The sequence below is a fragment of the Phaseolus vulgaris genome, chromosome 3 (assembly GCF_000499845.2).
Source record: "Phaseolus vulgaris cultivar G19833 chromosome 3, P. vulgaris v2.0, whole genome shotgun sequence".
Lineage (NCBI taxonomy): Eukaryota > Viridiplantae > Streptophyta > Magnoliopsida > Fabales > Fabaceae > Phaseolus > Phaseolus vulgaris.
This window is the reverse complement of record NC_023757.2, coordinates 42,839,834-42,867,621: the sequence shown is the minus strand read 5'-3', so window position 1 is coordinate 42,867,621 and position 27,788 is coordinate 42,839,834. Positions and strand designations below refer to the sequence as shown.

The 27,788-nt window shown below is 32.1% G+C and overlaps 2 protein-coding genes across 4 annotated transcripts; one reads left to right on the top strand and one right to left on the bottom strand.

Annotated features, from left to right (window-relative positions):
* The first annotated feature begins 7,943 nt into the window (after positions 1 to 7,943).
* Positions 7,944 to 12,480, top strand: LOC137807895 (LRR receptor-like serine/threonine-protein kinase RGI3). 2 transcript variants are annotated; one of them, XM_068608739.1, is made up of 2 exons: positions 7,944 to 11,202; positions 11,764 to 12,480. In XM_068608739.1, exons 1-2 carry the CDS (start codon positions 8,361 to 8,363, stop codon positions 12,264 to 12,266), a joined length of 3,345 nt encoding a protein of 1,114 aa, XP_068464840.1. In that variant the 5' UTR covers positions 7,944 to 8,360; the 3' UTR covers positions 12,267 to 12,480. The 2 variants fall into 2 exon arrangements, with proteins under 2 accessions (XP_068464840.1, XP_068464841.1); XM_068608740.1 differs by having other exon boundaries at positions 11,402 to 12,480.
* Positions 12,481 to 21,966: 9,486 nt separating this feature from the next.
* On the bottom strand, positions 21,967 to 26,243 carry LOC137807894 (protein neprosin-like). Of its 2 annotated transcripts, none has more exons than XM_068608738.1 (7): positions 25,377 to 25,993; positions 25,195 to 25,281; positions 24,794 to 24,994; positions 24,151 to 24,315; positions 23,899 to 23,952; positions 23,667 to 23,813; positions 21,967 to 22,132 (listed from the first exon to the last, which is right to left on the bottom strand). In XM_068608738.1, exons 1-7 carry the CDS (start codon positions 25,764 to 25,766, stop codon positions 22,073 to 22,075), a joined length of 1,104 nt encoding a protein of 367 aa, XP_068464839.1. In that variant the 5' UTR covers positions 25,767 to 25,993; the 3' UTR covers positions 21,967 to 22,072. The 2 variants fall into 2 exon arrangements, with proteins under 2 accessions (XP_068464839.1, XP_068464838.1); XM_068608737.1 differs by lacking the exon at positions 21,967 to 22,132 and adding an exon at positions 22,302 to 22,950 and having other exon boundaries at positions 25,377 to 26,243.
* Between the last annotated feature and the right edge of the window lie 1,545 nt (positions 26,244 to 27,788).

Below are 27,788 nucleotides of genomic sequence, written 5' to 3'. Positions count from 1 at the left end.
TTTATTTTTTTATTACAGTTTACAAATTGTTCATAAAGAATAAAAAATTGAGACCTGTACTGAGAAACACGAAGAAATAGAGAAGAAGATAACAAACAGAAAACCAAAAACATCAAAATAACTGTAAAAATGAAAAGGAATGATAAAAGGCTAACCTTTTATTCGGAAGAATGAAAGACGAAATGAGAAATTAAGGTTTTTCAGTTTATGAGAACTTATATAACCTCAGAAATCTTAGAAAGCCATTTTCAAATTCAAAAATCGCGTCATAAGAAACAACCCTAAAAAAGGATATTTGAGTTGCTGGTAAGGCAATGACCAGAATATGTGCAGTGGCCAAATCCGGTGAAAGTTGAGAAGAAAAGGCTGAGATTTTTGGAGGGAATGGAGAAGAAAAGGGTTTTGGAGAAGTAGAAAGTAAAGAGGTTGAAGGGAAGGGCGTTTATATCCAGAAACGTGGCTTCGTGAGGTGATGCCATTTGTCATGCTTTCATTGGTGCCTTGGTTCAAATCTTACTCCGTTTGGTAAATATTTTTTTTGAATTTTTTTGTTGAATTTTTTGTGAATGACACGTGTTCAAAGTTACCTTTGACTGAGTTCCATTTGTATTATTTATATATTTGTATTATTTATAGATTTAGAATATTTAATAAATTTTTATTAAACTAATCTCAATACATATGAGTGTATAATTATTCAGTTATTCACTTAATGTATGCAAATTGAAATGTTTGAGGTCTTCTCAAAATAGTATTCGTATACTTATCTCTCAAACTCGAAGAAGTTGGAATGCGAAGAAGAAAAAACTCATGTTTTACCTACATTATGTGGTTTTATCACTGAGCAGGCCATGCATAATAAACGCTTTCATATAAGCCGCGTTATCTTGTCATATGCATCCTCCAAAATAAGTTAAAAACCTCACGTTGGGTTGAAGCCACATACATGTCATGCTGAAGCAAGAATCGACCTTCAAATGCAGTGCAGGCCATGCATAAACAGTTTTATAGGGTCTCCTAATTCCTTTTGTCTACTCATTTTTTTACTTAACTAATGATCCACTTAATACTTTACAGCCGAAAGGAGAAAAGGTTGATACATTAAGTCATTGATCTTGAAGCAAGAGAAGAACATTCCAAAAAAAAAAATAACTAAAGAGAAAATGGCTTTCACAGAGTACAAAGTTATGGAAATAATTTTCTTAAAATACATAAAATATTAGTACAAGCTAGTATTCCTCTAGCTATAGGTGAGTGGGTGTGTGAGTTGATTTGGGATATACACCATTGATTGGATCTTTTCCCGTCTGGTTTAAAGTTGGAAGACTCAATTATTGTCCTAAACTATCTCCATTCTACCACCTTGCTTTGTCCTTTAGATGAACAACACATTTTTTATATGCAGAACCAAAACGGAAGATAATATCAATCAATTACACTCCCATGTTCGGAAAAAAAAAACGTGAAAATTATTAATTTTATCGCTAATATATGCTTTCCCTCTTCAAATTCATTCTCTCTGTCACACCTCATTTCTCTTGTAATTTTTATCTTCTATCACTCTTTCACTTCTTTGTTGGAACTATGCATAACCCTAAATTATTGGGTTTGATACTCATGTTTTATATGCCTAATACAAATATCTCTTATTTTCATAATATTTTTAAGCGTTTATTTTATAAAACTATTATTATTATGTGCTCATTACTATTGAGTTTATTTGTCATAATATATATTTCTTGCTGCCTATCAATAAAAAAACTTCATGTAAGTATAAATCTTAAGATAATTGTTATAGAAATTCACAAATTTATCGTTCACAACAATTTGTTATTTGATCACATTGTAAAATTTATTATATACATTAAAAAAATTGTTAATATTATATACGAATTATTACTTGATATCTAGATATAATGATCCAGATTGATCTATAAGCATATTTAGTATTATATATTGATTATATATATATATATATAATTTTTATCCGTTTATAAATTTAGTAAATTTAGCATCGCATATAAATATGGTCGTAAGAAATTAATTGCAAATAGATTATTTTATAAATATTTTGTATGTAAACTTGTGTATATTATTATTATTATTATTATTTTTAAAGTAGTATTACTTTTATTATTATTAATATTATTATTATTAAATAATAATAATAATAATATAACAATAATAACATTAATAATATTAATATTAATATCATTAATAATATTTGTAATATTAATAATAATGATATCAATAACAATATTAATAAAAATATTAATAGGCATTAGGATTTGTTTAAAACATTTATAAAATTAACAATAACTATAATATTAATATTTAAAAAAATTATTATCTATAATCTATAGCATTAGTAAAGGAGATTCTTTTTTTTTTATAGAGAATAACCGTTCTTTAAAACTAAAATAAATACCTATACAAAAAAACTAGTTACAAAATAAGAAAAAAATGTTTAAAAAATTATAAAAATTATTTATATTTATTTTAATTGAACAATTTTACTCTTTAATAAATAAAAAATAATTTATCTTTTTATTTAATAAAATAAATTTTTTATTTTAAATTAATTAAATAAATTTTATTTTTAAAAAGAACAGTTATATAATTTTTAATACTATTTTTACAAATATATATATATATATATTAAAATGATATTTTTGTAATTAAATATTCATAAAAACAAAAAAATTATAAATTTACATATATTTTAATCTAATAAAAATATAAATATACATGCCCTTAATTAACGGACATCTGTTTTCAGTAGTTAAAATAATAGTAATAATAATTATTAGTATTATTATTATTGTTGTTATTATTATTATAGAAATAAAGTTTTGGTTTACGAGAAATAAAATAAATAAATAGAGAAGATAAAAAAAATATTGAAATAGTATTTTACTAAAATAATTAATTTTCATATATTAATAATTAATTATATGAAATGCATAATTATAAATATTAATAATTAATTATATTAATCGATTGTTTATTGAAAAAGTCAAATGGTTTATAATTAATAATTTTTTAGAAATAGAAAATTTTACTATTGAATTTTTACACTAATTTGTATAGAGAGAAAAATACAAGTCTTAAAATGACAAATTCAAACATGAAAAACACAAGTCTCTTTAATGCTAAATTATTTTTATTCAAGTTGTATGTTGTTATAGCCTAATCAATGTTGTAAGGGTAGACAAATCAAGACAATGGTTCTTGATCAATGTCTTTAAGATTGATTACAGTAACAAAGGTTGTTTTCCTAAAACGAGACATTAATAAGATTGATTACTTTTCCTCTATCTGCCGCTAATTCTTTTCTTTTCTAAAGTTAATTTATTACGTATGTAGTATATATTTATATTATATATGTATATACAGTATTATTGAAAATATATTTTCTAAGTTTGAAGAAATTATAACATAATTTCTGAGAATGTATATTATTTCACTTTATTAGGATGAAAATGATCTAATTTATGTGTTTTTTTATCAAATAAAAAACACTGCTTAAAGATAGATTAATCAATTTAAAACTAAGAGAGTTAAATGTAACCAACAAACTGAAATTAAAAAAAAAACATGTGAACAGTATCTTGTTTCTATTTCGGCTGATAAAAAAAAAATCTTCTTTCTATTTCTATTTCTATTACTATATATACATTGGATTTAACACGGAAAAAGACCATACATAACTGGAGCAAATCAAATCAAATAATTATAGAAAAGGACATGCAGGTGTGGTACTGTTAAAGGCCGTAACCATTTTTTTAGATCAGCTAGTGGTTACTCACTAATGTTTCGTTTTCAATGTTCCACTCTTTAGCATTTTCGACAAATCTCGGTAAAAATAAAAATATGAATGGTTCCACAGTTGTTTTCAGAATCAACAGTGATACAAAGCCTAACCACAACCATATCAGATGTGTCAATTTCGGTGTAGTATAGGTTTATTGGGGGCTATATTTATATTTTTTTTTCATGAATATTTATAGAAGAAAAAATTAAAATCTTTTTTATAAATTTAAACCAACTTATAAATAAATCAAAAGTCTAATTTAAAAAAACTCTTTTACAAATTAACATATAATTTTTTTTAGTTGTTTACCCGTTAATGCATAGATTAAAAATTACTATAAGGTAAGTTTTATAAATTGATTTATAAAAACAATATATTTTTTCTGTTTAAGAAAAAAATCTCCAAAAACATACATCTTTTACTCTTCTTACATGCTGTTTTTCTTTCTTTCTTCGGTTATGGTGCAAGACAAATAATTTATTCTCTCCTTTCATTTTTCCTATTCCTATAGTCTGTTCCAGTGGTCGAAAAATATAAATAAGTAATAGGTTTTTGTTGAATTGATTTAGATTTAAGATAACAATCAATTATATTTAATTGGATTTGTAAAAAATACTTTTTTTTACTGATTTTAACCACTTGAAATCAATTAAAAATCAGGTTGATTTGATTCAACTGAGTTATGATAAAAATATAAATTATATTTCTATGTTCTTTTATATTTATTATCTATTTTAAATAAAATATTCAATTTTATGTTATGAAATGTAAAAAATATTCTTTATTTTTAATAGTTAATAATTATTTTACTCGAAATATTTAAATTTAGTGTAAACATGTCGTTTATCCACGTAAAATAAGTGAGTTTTGATTTTAATTCTTGTAATTTTATTTTTTTGCGTTTTGTCCTTATTGCAAATTCTGATCCTTAATATTATATTAAATTATATAATGCCAATTAACTATACCTATATGTTGAACAATGTTAAATTTCCATTTTAAGTAATACATACTGCGGGTGAGATATAATGTTCATAAATATCTCCATAAAAAACTTTTTAAGATGATGTAATTGATGCTGAATTATTGATTTTTTTTTTACAAAAGAAGAAACAAAACTTAAGATTTAGTTTAAGAAAATAAATGGTGCAAATAAACAAAGAAAAATGTGAGAATAGAAAAAAACAAAATTTCTGTACTTGTATATCACTAAAGCACGAGAATAATTTTTTTTTTATCTCATCTCGAAACTACATAAAATTATTGACCAATAAATTATATTTCACTATAAATTGAAAATAAATATTTTACAAAGTCGTCCTTGACTTACAATATAAATATTCCTTTATCTGAAATATCCCCTTCAAAAGGAATAAACAGACGAAGTACAAAAATGATATTAGATGAAAGCTTTTATGAGATACACAGCTAAAGAGAGGCAACTATGCTTCTGAACACTAACCATAAAAACGCTTCATATGTATGCGTGAAATCAATATTTTCTCAAGATAAATAAAGATAAAAAATGTGGTCCAAACATTTAAATGAAGATTTATTTGTTTTTAGAAATGAAAAAGAAGAAAAATTATAGATACCAAAGCTATAACTCTGCTAAATTTATATGAATAATAAACATATTTAAATCGTTATTTTCTGTACTTATCATTTGGTATTTATAATTAATTTAATTATCTAAAATATAATAAAAATATTAACCACCCATAATCTAGTGTGGGAGATCATTAGATGAAGTTTCAACCACGGACCACTAGTTAGGCATTTTTTTTTTAATAATTAGCTTTAATTATCCTAATATCAAGAAACATTAATGACTTCATATCCTATATACAATAATAGTGTGAGAAACAAGAGACATCATTCGGGGTAATAAACAACAATAAATGTCGCTATTAGACTATACAGACGTAAATACACTATTAAAAGAACAAACATCGAAAATATAAGATGAGATGAGGGACAACAAAAGACACAATCTAAAAATTACTGGCCCAAGTCCAAAATATTTAGAGCAGATAAATTATAATAAAACTAAAATAAATAAATAAATAAAATACAACATTTAAGAGAATTAAAGTCAAAGTTTAAAATATAGTGTTGTAAAATTTAAAAATAATTTATTAGATTGGTTTGGGTTCGTATTAATTGAAAAAGAAAGATAAAAATGATAATCAAATAATTGATAATTTGTCAAATTCACATTTGGAGTTAAAACATCGAAACTGTATCCAATTCAAACTAATCCAAGTGATTGAATTTAAATTATTGGATTAAAGGGATAAAATGGATTAGATGAAGATATGGGAAAGTTATACATTTATATAATGATTTAGAGGAAAATGTATATATGAAAGAAAAGAAAAAGAAAAAGAAAAAGAAGTGTGAGAAGGAGAGTGATGATATGGGTAGGTTTACTCTGTGGGAAATTTAGGTGCCAAGCCAAAAAGCAAGCAGTTGAGAAAGGTCCCATCTCTGCGCGACAACAGAATCAAACCCACTCACTCTTATTCTTAGTGCAATAAATGGAACCCCATTTTGCTTCTGCCTTAGCTAGCTGTATCACTGCCTCCTCAATCATTTATTTCCTCACACCCTCAAAACAAAATATCACAAAATTTTTGAGGTTCAAGTTTTAAGCAAGGGTCACACAAATTGGGTGTATTGGTGACCAAGGAGTTACATTGTTAGAGATTAATCATAGAATGAAAAGCAGGAAAATGAAACTTAAGATGTGGACTTTGGCATCCACATCTTAAAGGGACCCTATTTGTGTGTAATTTTACATAAAGCTGTCGTAAGCCAGGGCTGCTGCAGCCCTTTTAACTACACAATTCTCTCTCATGTGCCCCTGTTATCATCTACCTCCTGCATAGATTCCTAATGGATACACTTGTCAAATTATTTTTACTATAATATTCTTCATCCCACCATCATCACGAGGGCATGCAGTATATCTGTAATTCTCTATATCAATGAATTGCCAAGTGTCACAAGTCCCCTCTTGTCACGCGACACCACGTGACACCTTCTATTTTTCTTCTTCTTTTTAATACGTGCTTAAATTAACAAATGGGTTTCGAATTAGTTTAAAGATAAAATGGATAAATGGTTCTTGCATGCCCAATTTTGAACGATGGGTTTGATCTAAAATAATGCGAGATTCTCAGGACAAATGGACGGTGTCATAGATCGCATCATGGATGAACTAGTTATGCAAATATATAGCAGGTTTTTTGAATTCGTGAGAATGAGAATCCTCTCAAGGTTTGATTTTTTTAAGTATGGATCAGATCCAAAGTTAATTATGCTTGACAGTTAAATAGGAACAACATCTGAATCACAAGAGAGTGTAGCAGCATAGTAGCCAAGTCCACTCCAAAATCATATTGTACATAAACAAATAAAAATTCAAATCTGATTGAGATCCATGGCAGATAGCAAGCAGACCCTTTATTCGAAAGTTTCATTTTCTTTTCTAAACCATGGAAAAGGATTGTTTTAGTAATAAATTAATGCATACGGACTCTGCATCCTGTGCCTGTACCAAAATAGAGGAAGAAAAAACAAAAACTATTTATGATGCCGTGCGTAGGTTCTATTAAGCAGTGTTGGCATTAGTACTCAAGATCCCCTGGAGAGAATGAAAGATATCTTTCTCTCTCTCTTAAAGTTAAATAAAAAGTGGATAATTTGAAAGAGTTTTATAGCAAGAAATGAGGAAACAAATTCTTAGGAGAAAGGAAAGTGAGAAATTTAGTAGTTTAAGAAATACGAATATTAACTTTAACATGATGTTACATATATAAAACCAGCGTATTTCCTGTTTAAAGAAGAGTATCTAATCTGTCATCATATGCAAACCGTATGTTTTTAGGGCCATCATTAAGATGTTATAAGATCATCAATCGCATAAGCCTAAAAGATTAGCTCTTAAATCTAATCAGGTTTATATTTAGATTTAACAAAATATACCTTTCAATACAAAATGTATAGTCAGACTCAAAACTAGTTGGCCAAGGACAGAATGTGTCGTAGTAGACAAAATGAGCCTGCCCATATTTTTAGGATATAAATATAATTCGTCTTATCCATGTCACTAAAAAATCCAAGAGAAAATGAGAGCTTATTTTATAACAAAGCCACATCAGAAGGTAAACGGTTGATATTGAAACAAAATTTAGAAAGAAAGGCACTCACCCACCCATCCCATCCCATCTCTGTTATGTTACTCATTCTCAAAATTTTAAACTGTTATAATTCTTCTACTACCCACCCACCCCTGCACTCCACTTCAACATAAACAAATACTTGTACACAACCATCTAAAATTCCATTTCTCCCTGCAGAAACATCATGGCCTAGCTGTTTCTTGGATCCGGAGATTCTGGGTTATTTTAATTTGTATATAATAAGTCTTTTTTTATAAACACAGTAACCCACAAGACATGATTTGGTTCCTTCCCGTTGTTCCTCCCTAGGCTCAAACCTTTCTGCGTGTTCTTTCATTGGAGTTCGTAGCTTAGTTGTAATGCCTGTAAATCCATGGACCCTCTTCTTCTTATGCATTTCCCTTCTACTCCCATTCCATTTTCTCATAGTTGCTGCAGTGAACCAACAAGGGGAGGCTCTTCTATCATGGACGAGAACCCTGAACGGGTCCCTGGAGGTATTGAGTAACTGGGACCCAGTTCAAGACACCCCATGTAGCTGGTATGGAGTGAGTTGCAACACGAAGAACGAAGTAGTACAGCTGGATCTGAGGTATGTGGATTTGCTTGGAAGACTGCCCAGTGATTTCACCTCATTTCTTTCCTTAAGCAGTCTGATCTTAGCCGGAACTAATCTCACGGGTTCAATTCCAAAAGAAATAGGTTATCTTGTGGAACTCAGCTACTTGGACTTAAGTGACAATGCCTTGAGTGGCGAAATACCAAGTGAGCTATGTTACTTGCCTAAACTCGAGGAACTCCATCTCAACTCCAATGACCTCGTGGGGTCCATTCCAGTTGCAATTGGGAACCTCACAAAGTTGCAGAAGCTGATCCTATATGACAACCAACTCAGCGGGGAAGTTCCTACCACCATCGGCAACCTTAAGAGACTTCAAGTGATAAGAGCAGGGGGAAACAAGAACCTGGAGGGTCCTTTACCACAAGAAATTGGCAACTGTTCCAGTTTAGTGATGTTGGGCCTTGCTGAAACAAGCCTCTCAGGTTCTCTGCCCCCAACTCTTGGCCTTCTGAAGAACCTTGAAACCATTGCCATTTACACTTCCTTACTCTCAGGTGAAATACCACCTGAACTTGGGGACTGCACAGGACTTCAAAACATATACCTTTACGAGAACTCTCTCACTGGATCCATACCAAGCAAGTTGGGAAACCTTAAGAATCTCGAAAACCTTCTACTGTGGCAGAACAACCTAGTTGGCACCATGCCCCCCGAGATCGGCGACTGCGAGCAGTTGTCAGTGATTGACGTGTCAATGAACTCACTAACCGGAAGCATTCCCAACACTTTCGGGAACTTGACATCATTGCAAGAGCTCCAACTCAGTGTGAACCAGATTTCGGGGGAGATTCCAGGAGAACTGGGGAACTGTCAGCAACTCACACATGTGGAGCTTGACAACAATCTCATCACGGGTACCATACCTTCCGAATTGGGAAACCTTGCGAATCTAACGCTCTTGTTCTTATGGCACAACAAGCTGCAAGGTAACATTCCCTCTTCCCTTTCCAATTGTCAAAACCTAGAGGCTATTGATCTGTCACAGAATGGATTAACGGGTCCCATACCCAAGGGCATATTCCAGCTCAAGAATCTCAACAAGCTCTTGCTCCTATCCAATAATCTCTCGGGGAAAATCCCCTCTGAGATTGGAAATTGTTCTTCCCTAATTCGATTCCGAGCCAACGACAACAACATCACCGGGATTATTCCCTCGCAGATTGGGAATCTCAACAATTTGAATTTCCTCGACCTGGGGAACAATCGGATTTCCGGCAGTATCCCGGAGGAGATCTCCGGCTGCCGGAATCTTGCATTTCTTGATATACATTCCAACTTTCTCTCCGGAAACCTACCGGAAAGTTTGAGCCGGCTTAATGCGCTTCAGTTTCTCGATGTTTCCGATAACATGATCGAAGGTATACTGGACCCAACCGTCGGCGAACTCACCGCGCTCTCCAAGCTTGTTCTCGCGAAGAATCGAATCTCTGGCTCAATTCCGGGTCAAATCGGGTCTTGTTCCAAATTACAATTACTGGATCTCAGCAGCAACAATCTCTCCGGCCAAATCCCCGGCAGCATTGGCAACATTCCCGCTTTGGAAATTGCTCTGAATCTGAGCCTGAACCAGCTATCCGGTGAGATCCCTCCGGAGTTTTCCGGATTGACGAAACTCGGAGTGATAGACATATCTCACAACGCTCTCAGCGGAAACCTTCAGTATCTCGCGGGACTGCAAAATCTGGTGGTGCTCAATATCTCGAATAACAAATTCTCGGGACGTGTTCCGGACACGCCTTTCTTCGCGAAGCTGCCGTTGAGTGTACTAGCGAAGAACCCTGCGCTGTGCTTTTCCGGCAACGAGTGCAGTGGCGACAGCGGCGGGAGGTCGGGACGGCGGGCGAGGGTAGCGCGCGTGGTGATGGTGGTCCTGCTGTGCACCGCGTGCGTGCTGCTCATGGCGGCGCTGTACGTCGTCATCGCAGCGAAACGGCGAGGGGACCGCGAAAACGACGTGGAGCTAGATGGAAAGGACAGCGACGTGGACATGGCCCCACCTTGGGAGGTGACCCTGTACCAGAAACTCGATTTGTCCATCTCTGACGTAGCGAAATGTCTCACTGCTGGCAACGTCATCGGCCAAGGTCGATCTGGCGTCGTTTATAGAGTCGACTTGCCGGGAACGGGACTCGCCATCGCGGTGAAGAAGTTTCGGTTGTCGGAGAAATTCTCCGCTGCGGCATTCTCGTCGGAGATTGCCACGCTTGCGCGAATCCGTCACCGGAACATCGTGCGGCTGCTGGGTTGGGGGGCGAACAGGAGATCCAAGTTACTGTTCTATGATTATTTACCGAACGGTAACCTGGACACGCTGTTACACGAGGGGTGCACAGGATTAATTGATTGGGAGACGAGGCTCAAGATAGCGTTGGGCGTAGCTGAGGGCGTGGCTTACTTGCACCACGATTGCGTGCCTGCTGCTATCTTGCACCGAGACGTCAAGGCGCAGAACATTTTGTTAGGAGACAGATATGAGCCCTGTTTGGCGGATTTTGGTTTCGCTCGATTCGTGGAGGAGGATCACGCCTCCTTTTCCGTTAATCCACATTTCGCCGGCTCCTACGGTTACATTGCCCCTGGTGAGTCAATCAATTTTCTTCTTTTTTTGAGTAAAAAGTTATTCATTCTCAATTTTTTTCATTGATTAACAAGTTTATCCAATGATATATGATGATTTGTAAATAACGAGAGTCTTAATTTTAATTAGATGATACCGGTGTAATTAATGTGAAAAGAAATTAAAAAGTGATAGTGAGATTTTGAGTTTTCCTCATGAAGGTTGGTAAATGGGGACCGTACGGCAATCCATTCTGAAGGCTTCCATTCATTATGGTTGATGTTTTCTGATTTGTTGATTTTTGGGTTTGATTACATGTACATCTCACGTACTTGATGGCACAAAGTTACAAATTCGCTGCATGCATATATAATAATTACATGTAATCTTTCTCTTTGGACAAGTGAAAGACATGATGGTGCCGGCAGAAAAGGCAATTGATCACGAGTCACACACACGGAATGCCTCCAACCTAATCTGATTAATCGTTGTTGAACTACTTTACAGACAGCAAATGTCTCTTACCTCTTTGTCTGGATAACATGTGGAGAGTATAATGTTTTGTTGGGTTGGAATCTTGCAGAGTACGCTTGCATGCTTAAAATCACAGAGAAGAGCGACGTGTACAGCTTTGGCGTGGTCCTACTGGAGATAATAACGGGGAAAAGGCCAATGGATCCATCATTCCCGGATAGCCAACATGTTATTCAGTGGGTCAGGGAGCACCTCAAGAGCAAGAAGGACCCGATCCAGGTTCTCGATTCCAAGCTCCAGGGCCATCCAGACACACAAATCCAAGAGATGCTACAAGCACTTGGTATTGCCCTCTTGTGCACAAGTAATCGTGCAGAGGATCGACCCACAATGAAAGATGTTGCAGCATTATTGAGAGAAATTCGTCACGATCCTCCACCAGGTGCTGAGCCCCACAAGCCCAAACCCAAAACAACTCAAGCTTCCTCCTATTCCTCCTCCTCTGTCACCCCTGCTCAGTTGTTGCTCCTACAATCTACTTCCAACTCCTCATCACTTGCTTATTCCTCTTCCTCCGCAGCAGCCTACCTCCCTCCAAGGAATCAGTCCTGAATTCAAATTTAATGCCTCTTTCTATTTCAGAAAAAAAAAACAAATGTTAATTACTATATTTTTAGGATTTAGATCATGTTAGTTATTTTGATTGGTTAATTAGTTAGTACTAGTCATTAACCTCGGTGTAATGTGGGAATTGTAAAGGTACTTTGCGTATCTGATTGAGATAAGGTAAAATGAAATGAGTGTACAGAAGCTTAATTGATTGACACGATTCATTTTCTTTTATTATTCACTTCACCCAAACTGTGGCTTCTGCCAGCATCTTAATTACTCTTGTTGTGTAAAATATATGAGGGGGGCCTACATTGATATCCATGTATGGTATAAAATGAAATGGGGGAGCTTTCCATAAGAAGCTGCTTTCATCAATTCTTCAAAAGAGGGCAATAATGTGTGGTGTAACTCTGAAAGCCAAAGAGTAAAAGTGGGAGATGTCAGGTTGAGCAGGAAGGTGGACTATCACTAGGTACTTTTTGAGCCCTCTTTCGCTTGCATTATGATTGTTGCTGATTATGGAAAAAGTGAGTTGGCTTGTTTTCGTTCAACAAACTTTCTTGGCCCGCACCATGTGAAGTTGGAGCATTCTGCATTCAAGTCTACAACACTTATGGCCAAGCAGTTAGCAATCACTACTACCACACTTTCCGCACATAACCTTTTCCATTTCACCGTATAGCAACTGGCTTTTCCTTAAATAGTTGACAACACATGACCATCATGTCATGAACAGACCAAATGCAACGCGATTAATGTGCTGCGTTTCTTCCCAATTTTCATATATCACTCACTATTATTTCAAGACCAAAGGGTGCCATTTCAATGGTGCTTAACAGCTGCACATGCAGATTAATGTGTAGCGCAGACTCTGGCTGGCCCCCCCTTCCCGCAAGACATGCATGGGATCTTTCATCTATTGCTTTACAAAGAGAAAAGAACAAATTACATATGCGAGCATCCATCAAATAATGAAAATGACAACGAAAGATTACCAAGTAATTTTCGTCTAATTTTGTTTTTCCTTATACCTGAAAAAGAAAATAAATTAAGCGTTTCATGCATGTGTCATTTGATAGAGAGATTACCAAATAACAGGTATGACTGCTACTGGAGTCGATTTTCACATTCCGTTTATGGCCCAAAAAGGTTAAATTAACATTCCCAAAAAGTGGCAGCAAAATAAATTACTGAGTCGGGGTCATGGGTCATAGCCTCTTAGTCGTTCATAAACTGATAATTCTTACGCTGTCCACAAATAGAGAAAAAACTATAAAATTATCATCATAGTTGTGTGATTGACTTTCAGTAGCGACCAAGCAAACTCCTTATTTAAACCTTAAAAGCCTATATATCTCAACTTCACCAAAAATAATTTTTAACAGTTTAAATTGCCCTTTCAATTCAACAAACACTTTAATTTAGTACTCCCTCTTAGATCTTGGAATCAACGTTAAATATACTTTGTCGTAATAAGAGTGAAATAAAGCAAAATAGTTTGACGGAAATGCTTAACCATAAAGTCCCATATATCAAAAGGCACCTTTTAAAAATGATTACATACCCGTGCCTTGCACGTAAAAAATAATTAAAATAACTAAGATGATGAACATAAAATAATCAATAAGTAATTAGATTAATATAATTAATAATATAAAACAAAAATATTTAAAAAATAGTACTTTTTCAAATACCTCACAATAAAGAATATTGATTGTCCATGTGTAAGCATAAACTTGGTAGATAAATTTTCACATGCATAAAACAAAAAATATTATCAAAGAAAATATTGGATTTAATAGGTAATGTTTAACCAGTTATAATCAAAGTAATGAAGATACGACCACCTTTACTTTCAATTAAAACTTTACCTTCAATAAGTCTTTTTACTTGCAAACTGCGGAAATTATTTGATTTATATGAGCTCATACCTTCAAGTGCAGTCCATGTGGAGACAATGATTAAATGAAACATTAAAAAAAAAAAAAGCTTCCATATCAACATCTAAACATCCCTTCTCTATACATAGAGAATCCCAACTCAACTATATTTTTTCTTCATGATTTATTCTATCATGATATGTTTGTTTGTTTATGAAGCAATATCTAAAATAGGATTTAAATAACTCTTTTACTAAAATAAAAAAAAAAAGTGTTTCTCAAGTTTTCAACAATATTAGGATAAACTAAATCTATTTAAATCGAACTCTGAATCTGAAATGAAAATATATGAAGTATTTCTAACTTTTTCTCACCTTCTATTTTGAATCTCCTATAAAGCCATATCCAACTTTTAAAATCCTATAATGGTATGTTTGTTCCCTGGTATTTTCCTTCTTTTAGGAGATAAGTCTCAACTTTTATCTATGGAAAACATCTTGTTTTCGGAAAAAAGAAAAAGAAAACAAATATGGAAGCTCATTTTCTTGGACCGCTGGTTCATTCAAGGTTCAATAACACAAATTATCCACATTTAGGCCAAACCATAACTTTCATAGGATTTGACATTATGAGTTCCAAGTGCTGGTAATAAAAATACTCCATAATTCTTTTCAAACAAAGATCACCATGATCCAATTAAAAATAACTTGTTGTTTCTAATTCAAAACAGCTATCCACTTAACTTTTTCAAGTGATCACTACCTTAACCTAGAAAAAGTATAAACGTTATAGAAAAATTTCAAAAAATATAATACGGAACAAAGAATAAGATAATTAGTTGTTCTCTTTTTTTAGTTTATTTTATCTTTCGAATTGTAATTATTATATCTTGGTATTAAATCTCACTTAATCACAGCCCATGAAGGTCAGAGAAGGTGGAGAATTTGAGGTAAAGAGTGCATTAATTGAAGCATGGAAAACACAAAGCACACAAGCAAATGTAATCAAGGCAAGCTTCTCACAAGACAAGTAACACATGAAAACTTCATCCACGACATCTTCGAGAATTCTTTATGAATCTTGGAGCCAAATAGCCCAAACAGTAACTTTGTATACTAAACAAATATTAAACTAACTTTTAAATAATGGTGTCCGTTAAATTACATGTTATAATTTGATTTTTTAAAAATAATTTAGTTATAAATAGAGTTGGTTTAGTCCATTCTAAGTTCATACTAATTATTTTTAACTCTTTTAATAAGTAAATATTTATTTTAGTGTTAGATTAATGTTAGCTTAATTAATGCTGATAGAATTTATTTAATATTAGTTATTAATAGAGTTAATTATCAAGTAACATTAATTCTTTTTAATTTTTTAATAAAAAAATATATATGTCACTCAGAGACTAGTTATCGCTAATTAAAATAAATGAGATGATTGATGCTAATCTTATTTATTTTATTTTAATATTTATATTTATTAAAGTTAGTGTCAATTAAGTTAACATTAATATAATATATTTTTAATATTTATTTAAATTAGTATCGGCTAATGCTAATTTATATGTTATGAATTTCTGCATTAGCAACAACGACTAAAAATTGTAGATTATTTTTAATTTAAAAATCCAAATTTAAAGATGATAAATTTTCTAATTCAAAATTTTCCTTTCTCTTTCTATATAAATCTTCTAACATGCATCTCCTTCCTTCTCATTCATCTCCTTCATTCACACCAAATTTTCTGATCTTTTAAATAAAGAGAAAATTTATGTTTTAATTTTGAGCTTTTAAACTAATTTATTCATTTATTTAACAAATTAACTTGATGGATTGTAAATATGGAATCATTATGTCACTATTTCATACCTTATGTGAGATTACCTCGTATCCTTTATGTGTATATCAACTTAATGATTTTATCATAAATAAATAATATGAGTATAAAATATAAAGTAGAGTTTTTGTTAAAAATATTTTTTTTTTGTCTTCCGTTCATCTCATGTATTTGTGTTATTATCAATGGTAAATAAACATCGAGTCAAATGTGCTCTTGAAATTTTTTATATCTTCTAAAATAATTAAATATTAATATATGTAACATTCTAAAACATGGTTATATATATACGGACACCAAAAATCACATATAATAACTCACATAAGCTACGATTACTTTTTGAATTATATAAAGTTATACACTGTTTAGATGATACATATGCTAAAGGAATAATCACTACAACAAAATCATGAAATAAAAACAAATTTCTGAAAAAAAAATTATTAATTGCTATAGTAATTAAATTAGAGACAATTTTAGAAATTAATTTTTATTTTATTTTTAAATTAGTTTTTATTATTGTTAAATGGTTTTAAATTGGTATCTAATTAGCTACGAAGGTTTTAACTACCAATTATTTAGATTCTAAATTTGTTAGCAAAAAACCTTGGTTGCTAATTAGATACTAATTTAGAAACCATTTATCAATAATAGGAACTAATTTAAAAACTAAAAAATTTTGTAGTCTCTGAAATGATCTCTAATTTAATCAATATAGTAACTAATTATTTTTTATTTCTAAAACTTGTTTCTATTTCATGATTTTCTTGTAGTGAATGTAGTGTTTAAGAATGGCACAATATATCGTATGGCAGGCATGATCTCTGATAACTGGTAAAGAAATATCTCTTCACCTTTTGACTTGTCTAAATTCTTTTAGAAAATAATATGCTTAACACATTTAATCTCAGTTTTGTGTAAAGTCTATCTTGATCCTTAATTGTGAGGTGCATAACTTGTTTTATAACGTAATTATCTCTTTAATAAACACAACTACAATTACTAATAATCAAGTATTCAATTATCTCAATCCTTAACATAATTTTAAAAAAAATGATGAAATTAAAGATTTTGTAGTAAAATTTAATTTATTATATTGAAAATAAAATATATTGACATTTATTATCTGACTATTTATCTATAAAATTTAAAAACGTAACTTCATTACCAGATAAAAAGGAAATATAAAATAAAGTTAATCATAATAATACAATAAGTAGTTTTACATTTTCAAATTCCTTAAACATAAGGCTGATTCTCCTTACACCCAATCAAATTGGACCTACATTTGTGAAAGTACCAAATTACCCTTAATGAAAATGAAATTAGGGTTTAGTTTTTTTGCATCCAATCACACATCCAAGTTCGTTTCTGCCATTCTCGCACCCAACACCATCTCTCACACGAGCGTTCGCCTCCTCGCATCTTGGTTGACATTTCTGCAGTAGCGTAGTGTTGAGTGGAATGACCCCTTAAACAAAGATGAAGCCAAAAGCGCGAAGGTCCTCCATTGTTGCGCGAAGATATGAGGACATCAACACACCCTACAAGTTTTTTCAAAATAAACATGACAAGGATACAATTGAATTTTAGAATGTTTGTTGAGTGCCAATCACAATGGATTGGGTGCAAGAAGAAATTGCCTAAACATAAACATCAAATAAATAAATAAATAATGTTTAAACGTCTTGTCCTAAAATTCACTTTGGGCTTTGACATAAATTGGACTGACCTTATCTGTGATAAATGTGTCGGTGTTTCTGAAGGATTGAAAAACCTTTTATTTTTGTTTGCTATTTGGACAAGGCAATTTCTTCCTGCACCATATTACTTTTAACCTCCATCCTATCATCTTTTGAAATTTACAAAATTACCTTTATTTTGGATTTGAAATCCAGAATAGTAAATATAATTCAAAACTAAAAAAATACATTATGGACAAAAAAATTCAGAATACAAAATTGAAAATGCATTATGGATAAGAATTTTCAAAATTCAAAAATGTATTATGTGAATTCATGTCTGGAATATTTTTGAAAAAAGAGTTTCGGAAGTAATTTTTATCCACAACTTCTTTTTATTTAAGGTTATTTTCGTTATCTTTTAAGAGTATTTTTGTTATTTCCTATAGCAGATTAGATGTATGTTATAATTGATATGGTGCAAGGAGAATTTGCCTTTGGAGAATTGCATAAAATTATTAGGTCCGTGAATATTAAAAAGAGTGCAGCCCATTAATATTCTTCCTGCACTCCATTATATAAGTGAAATGAGTGCTCCATCTAATTCATTTTTATTTTGGAAAGTTCTTTCAGATTTTGAAAAAGTTATTCTGAAAAATATATTATGGAATATATTATATGCATTCTAGAAATTCTGTTCTGGGATTTTTTTTTTCATAATATATTTAATGAATTCTGAAAAGTGTGTTTCAGAAAAAAATAAAATTCAAAAGTCATTAAAAAAAAGGAGTAAATTAGTATTTTTAAAAATTAGGAAGAATTTTGATAGATTGCAGAAAGAAACATCCTAATGAAAGATGACAAGTAGTTTATTTTAGGGCAATTGCTTCCTGCACCATATCACTGCACCCAATTACATGTGAAAAGACAGAAATATCCTTAAATAAATGGGATAAATATAAAATTAGATTTCAGACTCCCTTTTCTGGAACACAATAATCTCTTTCAGATAAATTTTTTCCGAAATGTATTATTTTCAATTCTGGATTTTTTTATTCGGAATGGAATTTTAATTTTTTGTTTCTGGGTTTTTATATCTGAAACACAATAATCTCCTCTGGATCCATTTTTCTGTAATGCATTATTTTCATTTTTTGAATAAAGGGTATTTTCGAAATTTTTTGAAATTGTGTTGGGTGCGGGTTCAAAAGTGTTTGGGTGTAGGAAGCAATTGCCGATCATTTTTAACCTGCACTCAACATATTTTTTTTATTTCCAAAAATGCCTTTTATTCCATAAATAAAAATCTGGAATTGAAAATAATATATTCCAGAAAAATAAATTTGGAAGAAGTTATTGAGTTTCGAAAATAAAAATCTGGAAAAAAAATCAAAATTTTGTTCTGGATAAAATAATTCAAATTGAAAATAATACATTTTAGAAAAGAAGATCGGAAGATAGATTATTGTGTTTCAGAAATAAAAATAAAAAACAAAAATAAAAAGTGTATTATGGATAAGAAAATCCGTAATACAAAAAATTCGTTCCAGAAAAAAAAATCCAAAACACATTCCGGAAAGGGAATCCAGAAGGTATTTTTATATGCACCTCATTTTTTTAAGAACATTTTCATCTTTCCACTGAAATCGGGTGTAGTGGTATGGTGCAGGAAGCAATTGCCAAAATGGAGTTATAGTCATTCAGCTTGTACTTTTGGGTCGAATCTTGGCCCATTACTTCTATTTCTGCTAAGTGGGTCGAAGGATACCAATAGCTATTGGGCTGATATATTCATAACGCGGGGCTTTCTTTGTACACCCCTCAATCTTCTGGAGTGGGCTCTCCAAAATGTAATAATCCGGAAAAGTACATCCGGAAAAGCTCATTTCGAAAATTGTAGGGTAAAGGACATTGGATCCCACAGGGGGCCATGAACTCTTTAAACGCAATACTTATACTTCCAATGGACAAAAAAAATTCATTGTTTCAACGAGGAAAACATCTTGATGAAAATGTAGCCATTCACATATATGAACTAAACTGTTGCTTTTCAACTTTTTTTTAAGGAGTTCGAATTTATTATTGAAATATATATGAGAATAATATTACATTAAAAATAAAATTTATAGTTATAAGTTTAATATAGACTATAAAGGTGTGAAAAATGTTAGTATAAAAATTATATTAAAGATTTGACCACAAGTTTATGAAAATGTGTTGGAGAGTATATTTTGCTTATAGAGATTATGATTTCATTTAGACTCATTTTTGTACTAAAGTAGTAAATGTAGTCTTTATAGAAGTTTTGTCTATCGATGTTAGCGTGCTAACTTGTGGCATTGGTTTCACCAAAAATGATGTCTAGAAAAAATTCATGTTATTTCTAAGTTTAGATATAGAAAATGATTAAACTAATATTGAGGTCAACATAAAAGTTGTCAATAATTCTATTTTCTTTTAAATAAGATAAAAAAAATAATTTGTTAGAATTAATATAACTATAGATATAACTTTTGTGTGCTGTGAGAAGTTTAAGTAATCTTTTATCTAAAGTAAGTTAAAAGGGTCATTATAACCAGTTATACTATCTTTACTAGTCTCTAGTAGATGAGTTAAGTAAAGACACTGAAAGTGAAAATAACTTGCTTAGTTTTTAGTGTTATTAAATTAAAAGGTAAAAGGGGTTTTGTTGTGATACCACATAATCTTTAATACGAACAAGTGTTCAAAGTTAAGAAGTAAGGACCACTTTAAAAACAATGGCGTCATATCCATATCAAACATACATGATGCACCTGTCTCAAAAAGCCATTCTCATGTCACTTCACATACTATTTGTTATATTTTTATTTTCCTTTTTTAAATTTACATAAATATAAATAAAATACTAAAATGACTGAAACATTGATTGTTTAATTTAATTAAATATTTTTGTATGTGTTGTAGGCACCATAAAAGTATAATGTGATTGAGTAGTAATGTAGTGGGTAATGCATTGGTCAGTGTTCTGGTTAGTCTTCCTCCGGACATGTTTTTGCAGCAGTGTCTCCTCATCATAGCTGGAGCCTCTTTGACGTTTACTTTTTGCTAGAAACTATGGTTGTTGATGGTGTACCCACATTGTGTCTTTTGTTTGTTTTCGATTCTGTTCTTATCCATGTTAATCAAGCTCTACCTCAACAATATACGGCATAAACACCATTATTGTATTTCTTTTTCACATAGGTAAAGTTTAATTTTGGAAGGACAACTAAAACATGTTTATTATTTATGTTAAGAGTGATATTGTGTAAAAAAAGAGACAAGTTGAGATGAATGTTGCATTAACTTTCCCTCAAAGAAATAAAGAAAGTAGGTCTTGCTTGGTACTGTTGGCTCTGTTCACACTACTACATTCTACAAGAAAGTGGCCTTCTCTTGCTTCAAATGCAAATCATCTTTTGATAAACCTTTCCAGATTGAGGCAGCAGAAGCCCAAACTCCTAGTAAAAAAGAAGTGTTTGTTCCATTTCCTTGCATACTCTTTCACAATACGCTTCTGGATTCCTGTCTACACCATCACTGTCCTTTATTCTTTAATCGAATGTGGTGGGGATCGCTTTGTTGTCACGCAAGAAGACTCAGTTACTATTATCAATTCTACCCTTCTCAATATTATTATCATTATAGTTTTGAAAACAAAGGATCCATATCTTGTGTCACTTCACACTTCCACCAACATCCATTTGGACACTAGGATGCAAACACCTAACCCTAGCCTACTAACACCACAACCTTATTTTCACAAGACCCATCTGCTCCCTTCTTTTTTCTTCCTGTCTAGTTTCGGATGGTCTAAGATTTAATACAATCATGACATTGACCTTTAGCTTTCAATCAATTTTCCCTTCAAAAAGGCCTTATTTATTTACTCTCTCTCACTCTATTGTTACATAGAATTTAGTGTTTTAATAGAGATTTAGTTGTTATAACTAGAGAGAGAAATATTCTTTTATTGAAATGAACAGTTTTGGAAGTGCATGGTGTCACCTCATTATGGTAAACTGGTATCTTATTTTATCGGTTGTCAAAATAACATTTTGCTAGATTTATCTCATCTCCCACTCAAAATTCAAACAACAAAACAACTGTTTATTCCGCATTGTATTTCCCAATATGCGGTATCTTAAGTATTTTTACCTCAAGTTTACTCGGGGGAAACAGTGTTTCAGTGCTAATTGGTCTTGGTTTCACTGTATAATAGTATTCAACTATTTTTTTTTATTTACAGTGCAAATTAAATGAGGACACTGCATGTACATTAAAATATTCTCTTTTTATTTACCAAGAAGATAGAAGATTCAAGATAGTTAATAAATTTGCTTAGTAATACTATAACAGAGAAGATATTGAAGGTTGAACGCATTTAGTCTCGGAGATATGTTTGTAATTTGGTTCTTTGAAGCTCCCCCACATGCAAAGCCACCTATGACGGATTCATTAGCAGTAAAATATAATTGTCACTAAGCATGAAAAATTATGATTCCATCTTGGAAAGACAGGCTGCATTAAATGTTTATTCACCAATTGAAAATCAACTATTACCTGCGCAAGGTTCGAGTTTATTTGAATTGCAAAGGGGAAAGAAATAGGAATTGAAGAATACAGAACTCCTAATTTAATGTTATAAATTGACAGCATATTTTTCGTGGATTTACATAATCTCTAACAACGGAACATACTGTCTCTAACCTGTTAACCCAAAACCAAAATTAACAAATATAGCCGAACCATGTGAAGCTTATAATGAAACCAAAAATCCCCAAAAGAAAAAAAAAAGTGGGATAAAGAAAAGAATATTTATATATTTAGAACAGAGAAGCCTGTATAATAGGAACTATATAGATATGGATATATGTATGATCTTCATGGACATCTCACATTCCTTCCAGGACCTCCATAATAAAAGTAAGTTCCCCAGACATTGTTTGATCCCACCCTTATGTCATAGCAATTGGAATGGTCAGCCAGTTGGTGAATATTTGAAAGAGGAAGCAAGTTATTGTCCCAATCAACAACTTGTAAGTTTCTAAAGTAGGCTGCTTTTCTAAATCCTTCTTCTGCAAAATGGCCACTACCCATTTGAGTGCCAGTATGGTAGCCCCTTGAACGAGAATTCACTATTTCTCCTCCAAATTGTACCATGCTAGCATGGTTTCTCAAGTGGCTAAACAAGAATGCTGGCCAGTACCCAACAAGTAGCCCCGACCCAAATTCCAGCCACCAATGTCCATGCTTTGGGTCCTATACACAGAATTTCATTATGGTATCTTAGAATTATTAAAGCAAAAGAAAATGCATGTTAGTATGTTACAGCTTGACTCCAACTGTCTAACCTACATTAATGTGTTGGCATAAATGCAAACACCAAATTTTTCCCTTACGGGTTAATTAATTAATGCGTGTCTCAGTATTATAGAGTAGTTGATTACCATTATTAATGATATTATTGGAGGAGAGTAAAACTGAGGAAAAAGAAGTGGTAAGACAAAGTGAGATGCCCGTTAGAGCAAAACCAAAATAAAAGAGAAAAGCGTGTGCCGCGAAATATTGCTTTAATAAAGGAAGGAAAGGAAAAGGCTCAGCTAGAGTCGACCCCATGAAGGACACTAGTACAAGGAAAGCAAGGGAATCTTCCATTTGAATAACAATAACATGCAGAAAATTCAAAAGTAAAGGGGCAAAAAAGAAGTAAACGAATTATTGCCTCACTTAGATATGATTTTCTTTACTCTTAGTTTGATTGTGCATGTTTAGCCCTTTTTTTCTCAAAGTAAACAAGCTTCGAAATGAAGCAAATAACGGTTTGAAAAGCATAAAAGCTCAAATTAACAACAAACCACCATCCAAACCATTGAGCCTTTTGTGTTAAAGGACCCTCTTTTCTCCTTAATTGGTGTTTTCTTTTTGGTTGACTTAAGGTGATGAATTGTTTCGGGGAAAAAAAGAAAAAGACTCACCTTCCAAACCATTAAGCCAATATCAAATTGTCTGTTATTATAGATGGATCTTGGGGAGATTGCAGCCCCTATTGCTATCCTGTTGTTAGTTTGGACAAATCCTGAACATAGTAAATTGTAGCATCCAGTTGCTTGATATGCATCCGTCTGTCAAATAGCACATACTGTAAGATATTAAAGAAATGAAGGCAAAAAGAAACAAAAGAAGAAAAATGAAACGTGCATTACTTACTGTCCAATAAGTGAAGAACCTAGGATAGTTGTCTCCATATAGCTCAGGACTTACCTGAAGGAAAGCATGCTTGTTATTTAGCTAGAAATCGAAGAACTGAAAACTAAAGCAAATGATAAAGACAATTTTTATTTTTATTTTTTATCAACGATAAAGACAAATGCAATCCTAGTACATTCTTCAACACTTTCACAATATTTACTACAAAAAATGGATGACTGTGAATTTTTGGACAAGTAGATATTGACATGCCTGCCATCCAGCCTCTATGGTATTCAGATCATTGCCAAAAGATCCAGCAATAACCCATATCTGTGACAAACTGAATTCGTATGGATCGGTTACGCTGGGTGTCCATACATTTATGTTCGCTTTTGCTCCATAGTATTGATCTCCGTTTACAAAAACAACTGCATGCTGCAAAAGGATGTGTCAAAAAATCAAAATTATCAGTAGAAGTTACACATATGCGTGCATAAGAATCAACGATTTTTCCTATTGTGTGCTAAGGACTTTTATTTATTTCAATTGTTAGCTCGTTCTGAAAAAAGATTTGCATGTGGCATCCAACAGGGATACAATAACTTCCTCACGAAAATAATGATTTCCACGTTACTTTTTGGTCCACCCAGGAGGCAAACTTTCGAAAGTGGTGTCCCTTCAATGTCTTCGTTTTTGCAGTTCATGTTGAATTTTGATGAATAAGGAAAAACAGGGTTGTTCTTTTCTTTCTGGTAAAGAAAAAGGGTGGAAATGAACGCAATGCTGAGAAGATAAGAGCATACATTTTCCTCTCAAATTAATGCATTGTGAGAAACGGAAAAAATAGAGGCAAAAGGATTGAATTGGCACTGAAAGTTCAATAAACAAATTACATCCATCCGTAAGCACTAACCTCATGACCAGTGCCAGTTGAGTCCCTCCGTACTTTTCTTCCAAATCTTCTGATAGAGCTTGCTCGTAGAAAATCTTGTTCAGTTGTTCTTCTGATCGGAACAGTTCCTTCAGGGCATATTTCACCAGAATCAGTCCAAAGCTGAAAGCTCTCTGTGACTGTTTCTCCATTGTGGTGGCCCTTTGGCCTTTCTGGTGGATCCTGTAAACCTTAAGCCTCTTACTTTCTCAGTCTCTCAAATAAAATTCAATCCCCAAAATAAAACCTTTAGACGAAAAGATGAATAGTGGCTAAATTGGATTCCACCATCCCCAGAATGGTTAAACAATTCTGAGGAATGTGGATGTGTTTATGATTTGAAAAGAAAGTCAGTTTCCTTGGGTTGAGTTGGATGAAATTACCAATGGTCTTTGCCCTCTGAGCAAAGGATGGTCAAAAGCAGGCTGGTGATGAGAGAAAACACAGTCTATCAAATCCCCATCTGGACTCTGCAAGAAAGGAACAGAAACAAAGATCATTGAATCGGGAGAAGGGAAATGCAGTAGTGTCATTGTCACAGATTGTAAAGTAAAAGGAAAAATGCCTTAATTGTTTTAACAGGTGGCTTGTTAATCTTCTTGAGGTGAGCTCTGATTGTCCTGAACTTTTGCGACACTGGAGCTGGTCTGAAAGTATGGTTAGCAGTGGGGTGAGAGGGTGGTGGCAAAGGTGAATTGGAGGCAATGGGGTGAGAAAATGATGTGCCAATTGAAGTAACAAGTAGTAGCAAAACAACAAAGGCAGGTAGCGTAGGCAGTAGAGTGTTTTGGGAAGTGGAAAGCGCCAATTTCAGGGAATGATTTAGTGAAGTTGTTTCTTCTGGGGTATCATGATTTGCTTGTATGCACTGTTGTTGTCTTCTTGTGTGAGGAACTGCAAAATATGGCTCTTTCTTATGTTTTGTCCAGGAAACTGAATATGCCTTCATGTCCATACAAAACAGAAGAACTACAAAGAACAATCAATCCCCTACTTTGTTGGCTGCGTTCAAGTTTTCAAATTATAAACAACTCTTCCTACTGCTCATAACCACAGAGAGAGGAGAGAGAGTGTGAGAGAATATAGTGATTTTATTTTTATGCTCCCTCACCATCCCATCAAAACTAGGACCAGAACCCGAATAGGTGGGGTTTCATTTTCCAAATTTACTTTTACCTCGCTAAGGAAAGGACTCTCTACACACACTCCAATAACTAAACACAAAAAAATAATAAGCCAAAACTTATGTGATGCTACATCATGGATTCTTCTTGTTAACAAAGGTTTTGTACTAAATAATCAGAATAAGAATATAAACCCAAACATTTACATTGGAACTTCTACTACAAACCACGATATCTTTTGTTTGAAGCTAGGGTCTTCTTTCTTATTGAATTCAACTGAAATTTTTTCCACCTAACCGTGTAAAGGCATTACAACCCTAAATAGACCGGCAATTTATTTCTTTAACTCTCTCTTTTAATTTAATAAATAAACAACTTAGAATGTTTTTTTTTAAGTAATCACTCTAATTAAGACTTTTTTTTATTGTTGAAAAATTTAAGAAGTATATTTGAAGTTTTGGTTGGTCATAGCAAATGATGAATATCAACTAGAATATTCAATTTAGTTAGAAACATATGAAATTTTGGTCAAATTGTTGTTCTATCTTTTTTCTATGACATGTGTCCTTTTTATATTTGGTCTGCTCTCTCATTTCTTTATATCTTCTGATTTTAATTTTTTTTAATATTAAATTGTAATTTCTAATTCTAAGATCAATTCAAGTTATAATAGTATGAAGAAGTAATAATCACATTGTTAAATTTAATATTTATTTTTCATTAAGATTACTTTTAAATGGATTTTTATTCCATTCGTAAAAGTCTAAAAGACATATTTTTAACTCCGAATTTAATTGTTCTGGTTGGATTTATTATGTAAGAATTGAATTCATATTTTTTCTACAAGCTTAATACGAGTTGTTAATTAAGTCACACTAACTTCGACAAATGTCTCTACAATATTAGCTAAGGAGATAAAAATATTTTTACTAAGAACATGATTAACTCTGTTTTAAACTTTTAAATATTAAAAAGGTAACGCCTTAAAATCTGGGACAAGTCCTTAAAATAAGAGGCTCATGATGGGTGTTAAGGCAATTAACATTGTTTAATTAGTGCGTGTTAAAGTTGAATAGCATGGTTATGGATGTAGTATTTGTGTATGATTAGGGTCTTCCTTGGGGATATGCATCTGCTTTTACTTTCCTCTGTTAATATTATTAATTGCAATTCATACGGCCCAAGAGAAACTGACTTTAAGATTATGGCTATGAAGCTACCTCCACCCACCAAAGCAACTTTAATGGGACCATACCTAATTATTCTATTTTATTTATACACATTGCCAACACTATCATCAATGGGGAACCACACTCACAACTTCTTATTATACTCTTCACTCCTTTTTTACTCCATCTCTTTACATCATAATAACCTTCTCATCAAAATCTTATCACCATCTTTTAATCTCTTCATTTTATTTTCAGATTCTTAAGGTTCCACACTTAATTAATATTATACTATATTAATTAATAATTAAAGTTGCACATAAAATGAGAATATTTGTAACCATATATTATTTCTCTTTGATACTACTACTAACTATTTCTTAAACATTAGATCAGGAATTTAGGAATTAGAATATAAAAACTTCCCTATTTCTTTCTTTGATCTAACACACCAAATGGGGTGCAAGTGTGGGCTAATCCCATCTACCGCATCTAATATTTGTCTCAAACACGTTTATTTATTGTTAAAAAAGTTATTCACTTTTTTAAACATATACATAAAGTTTTTTAGTAGGACAAATGAACAAATAAACATATTTGTGAACTTAATAATAATATTATTCAATATAATGGATAAATAGAAGTGAATTTAATGTGATAATAGATATTTTGGATCTTAGTTTG

Bases quoted from the DNA above. Each gene is read 5' to 3' on its own strand.
- LOC137807895 (XM_068608739.1), top strand. From the start codon at position 8,361: ATGCCTGTAAATCCATGGACCCTCTTCTTCTTATGCATTTCCCTTCTA. The intron at 11,203-11,763 runs GTGAGTCAATCA...GGAATCTTGCAG, and splicing joins CTACGGTTACATTGCCCCTG to AGTACGCTTGCATGCTTAAA.
- LOC137807894 (XM_068608737.1), bottom strand. From the start codon at position 25,766: ATGGACATGAAGGCATATTCAGTTTCCTGGACAAAACATAAGAAAGAG. The intron at 24,995-25,194 runs GTAATTTCATCC...TAAGGTTTACAG, and splicing joins TCAGAGGGCAAAGACCATTG to GATCCACCAGAAAGGCCAAA. The intron at 23,814-23,898 runs GTAAGTAATGCA...GCTATTTGACAG, and splicing joins GGTTCTTCACTTATTGGACA to ACGGATGCATATCAAGCAAC.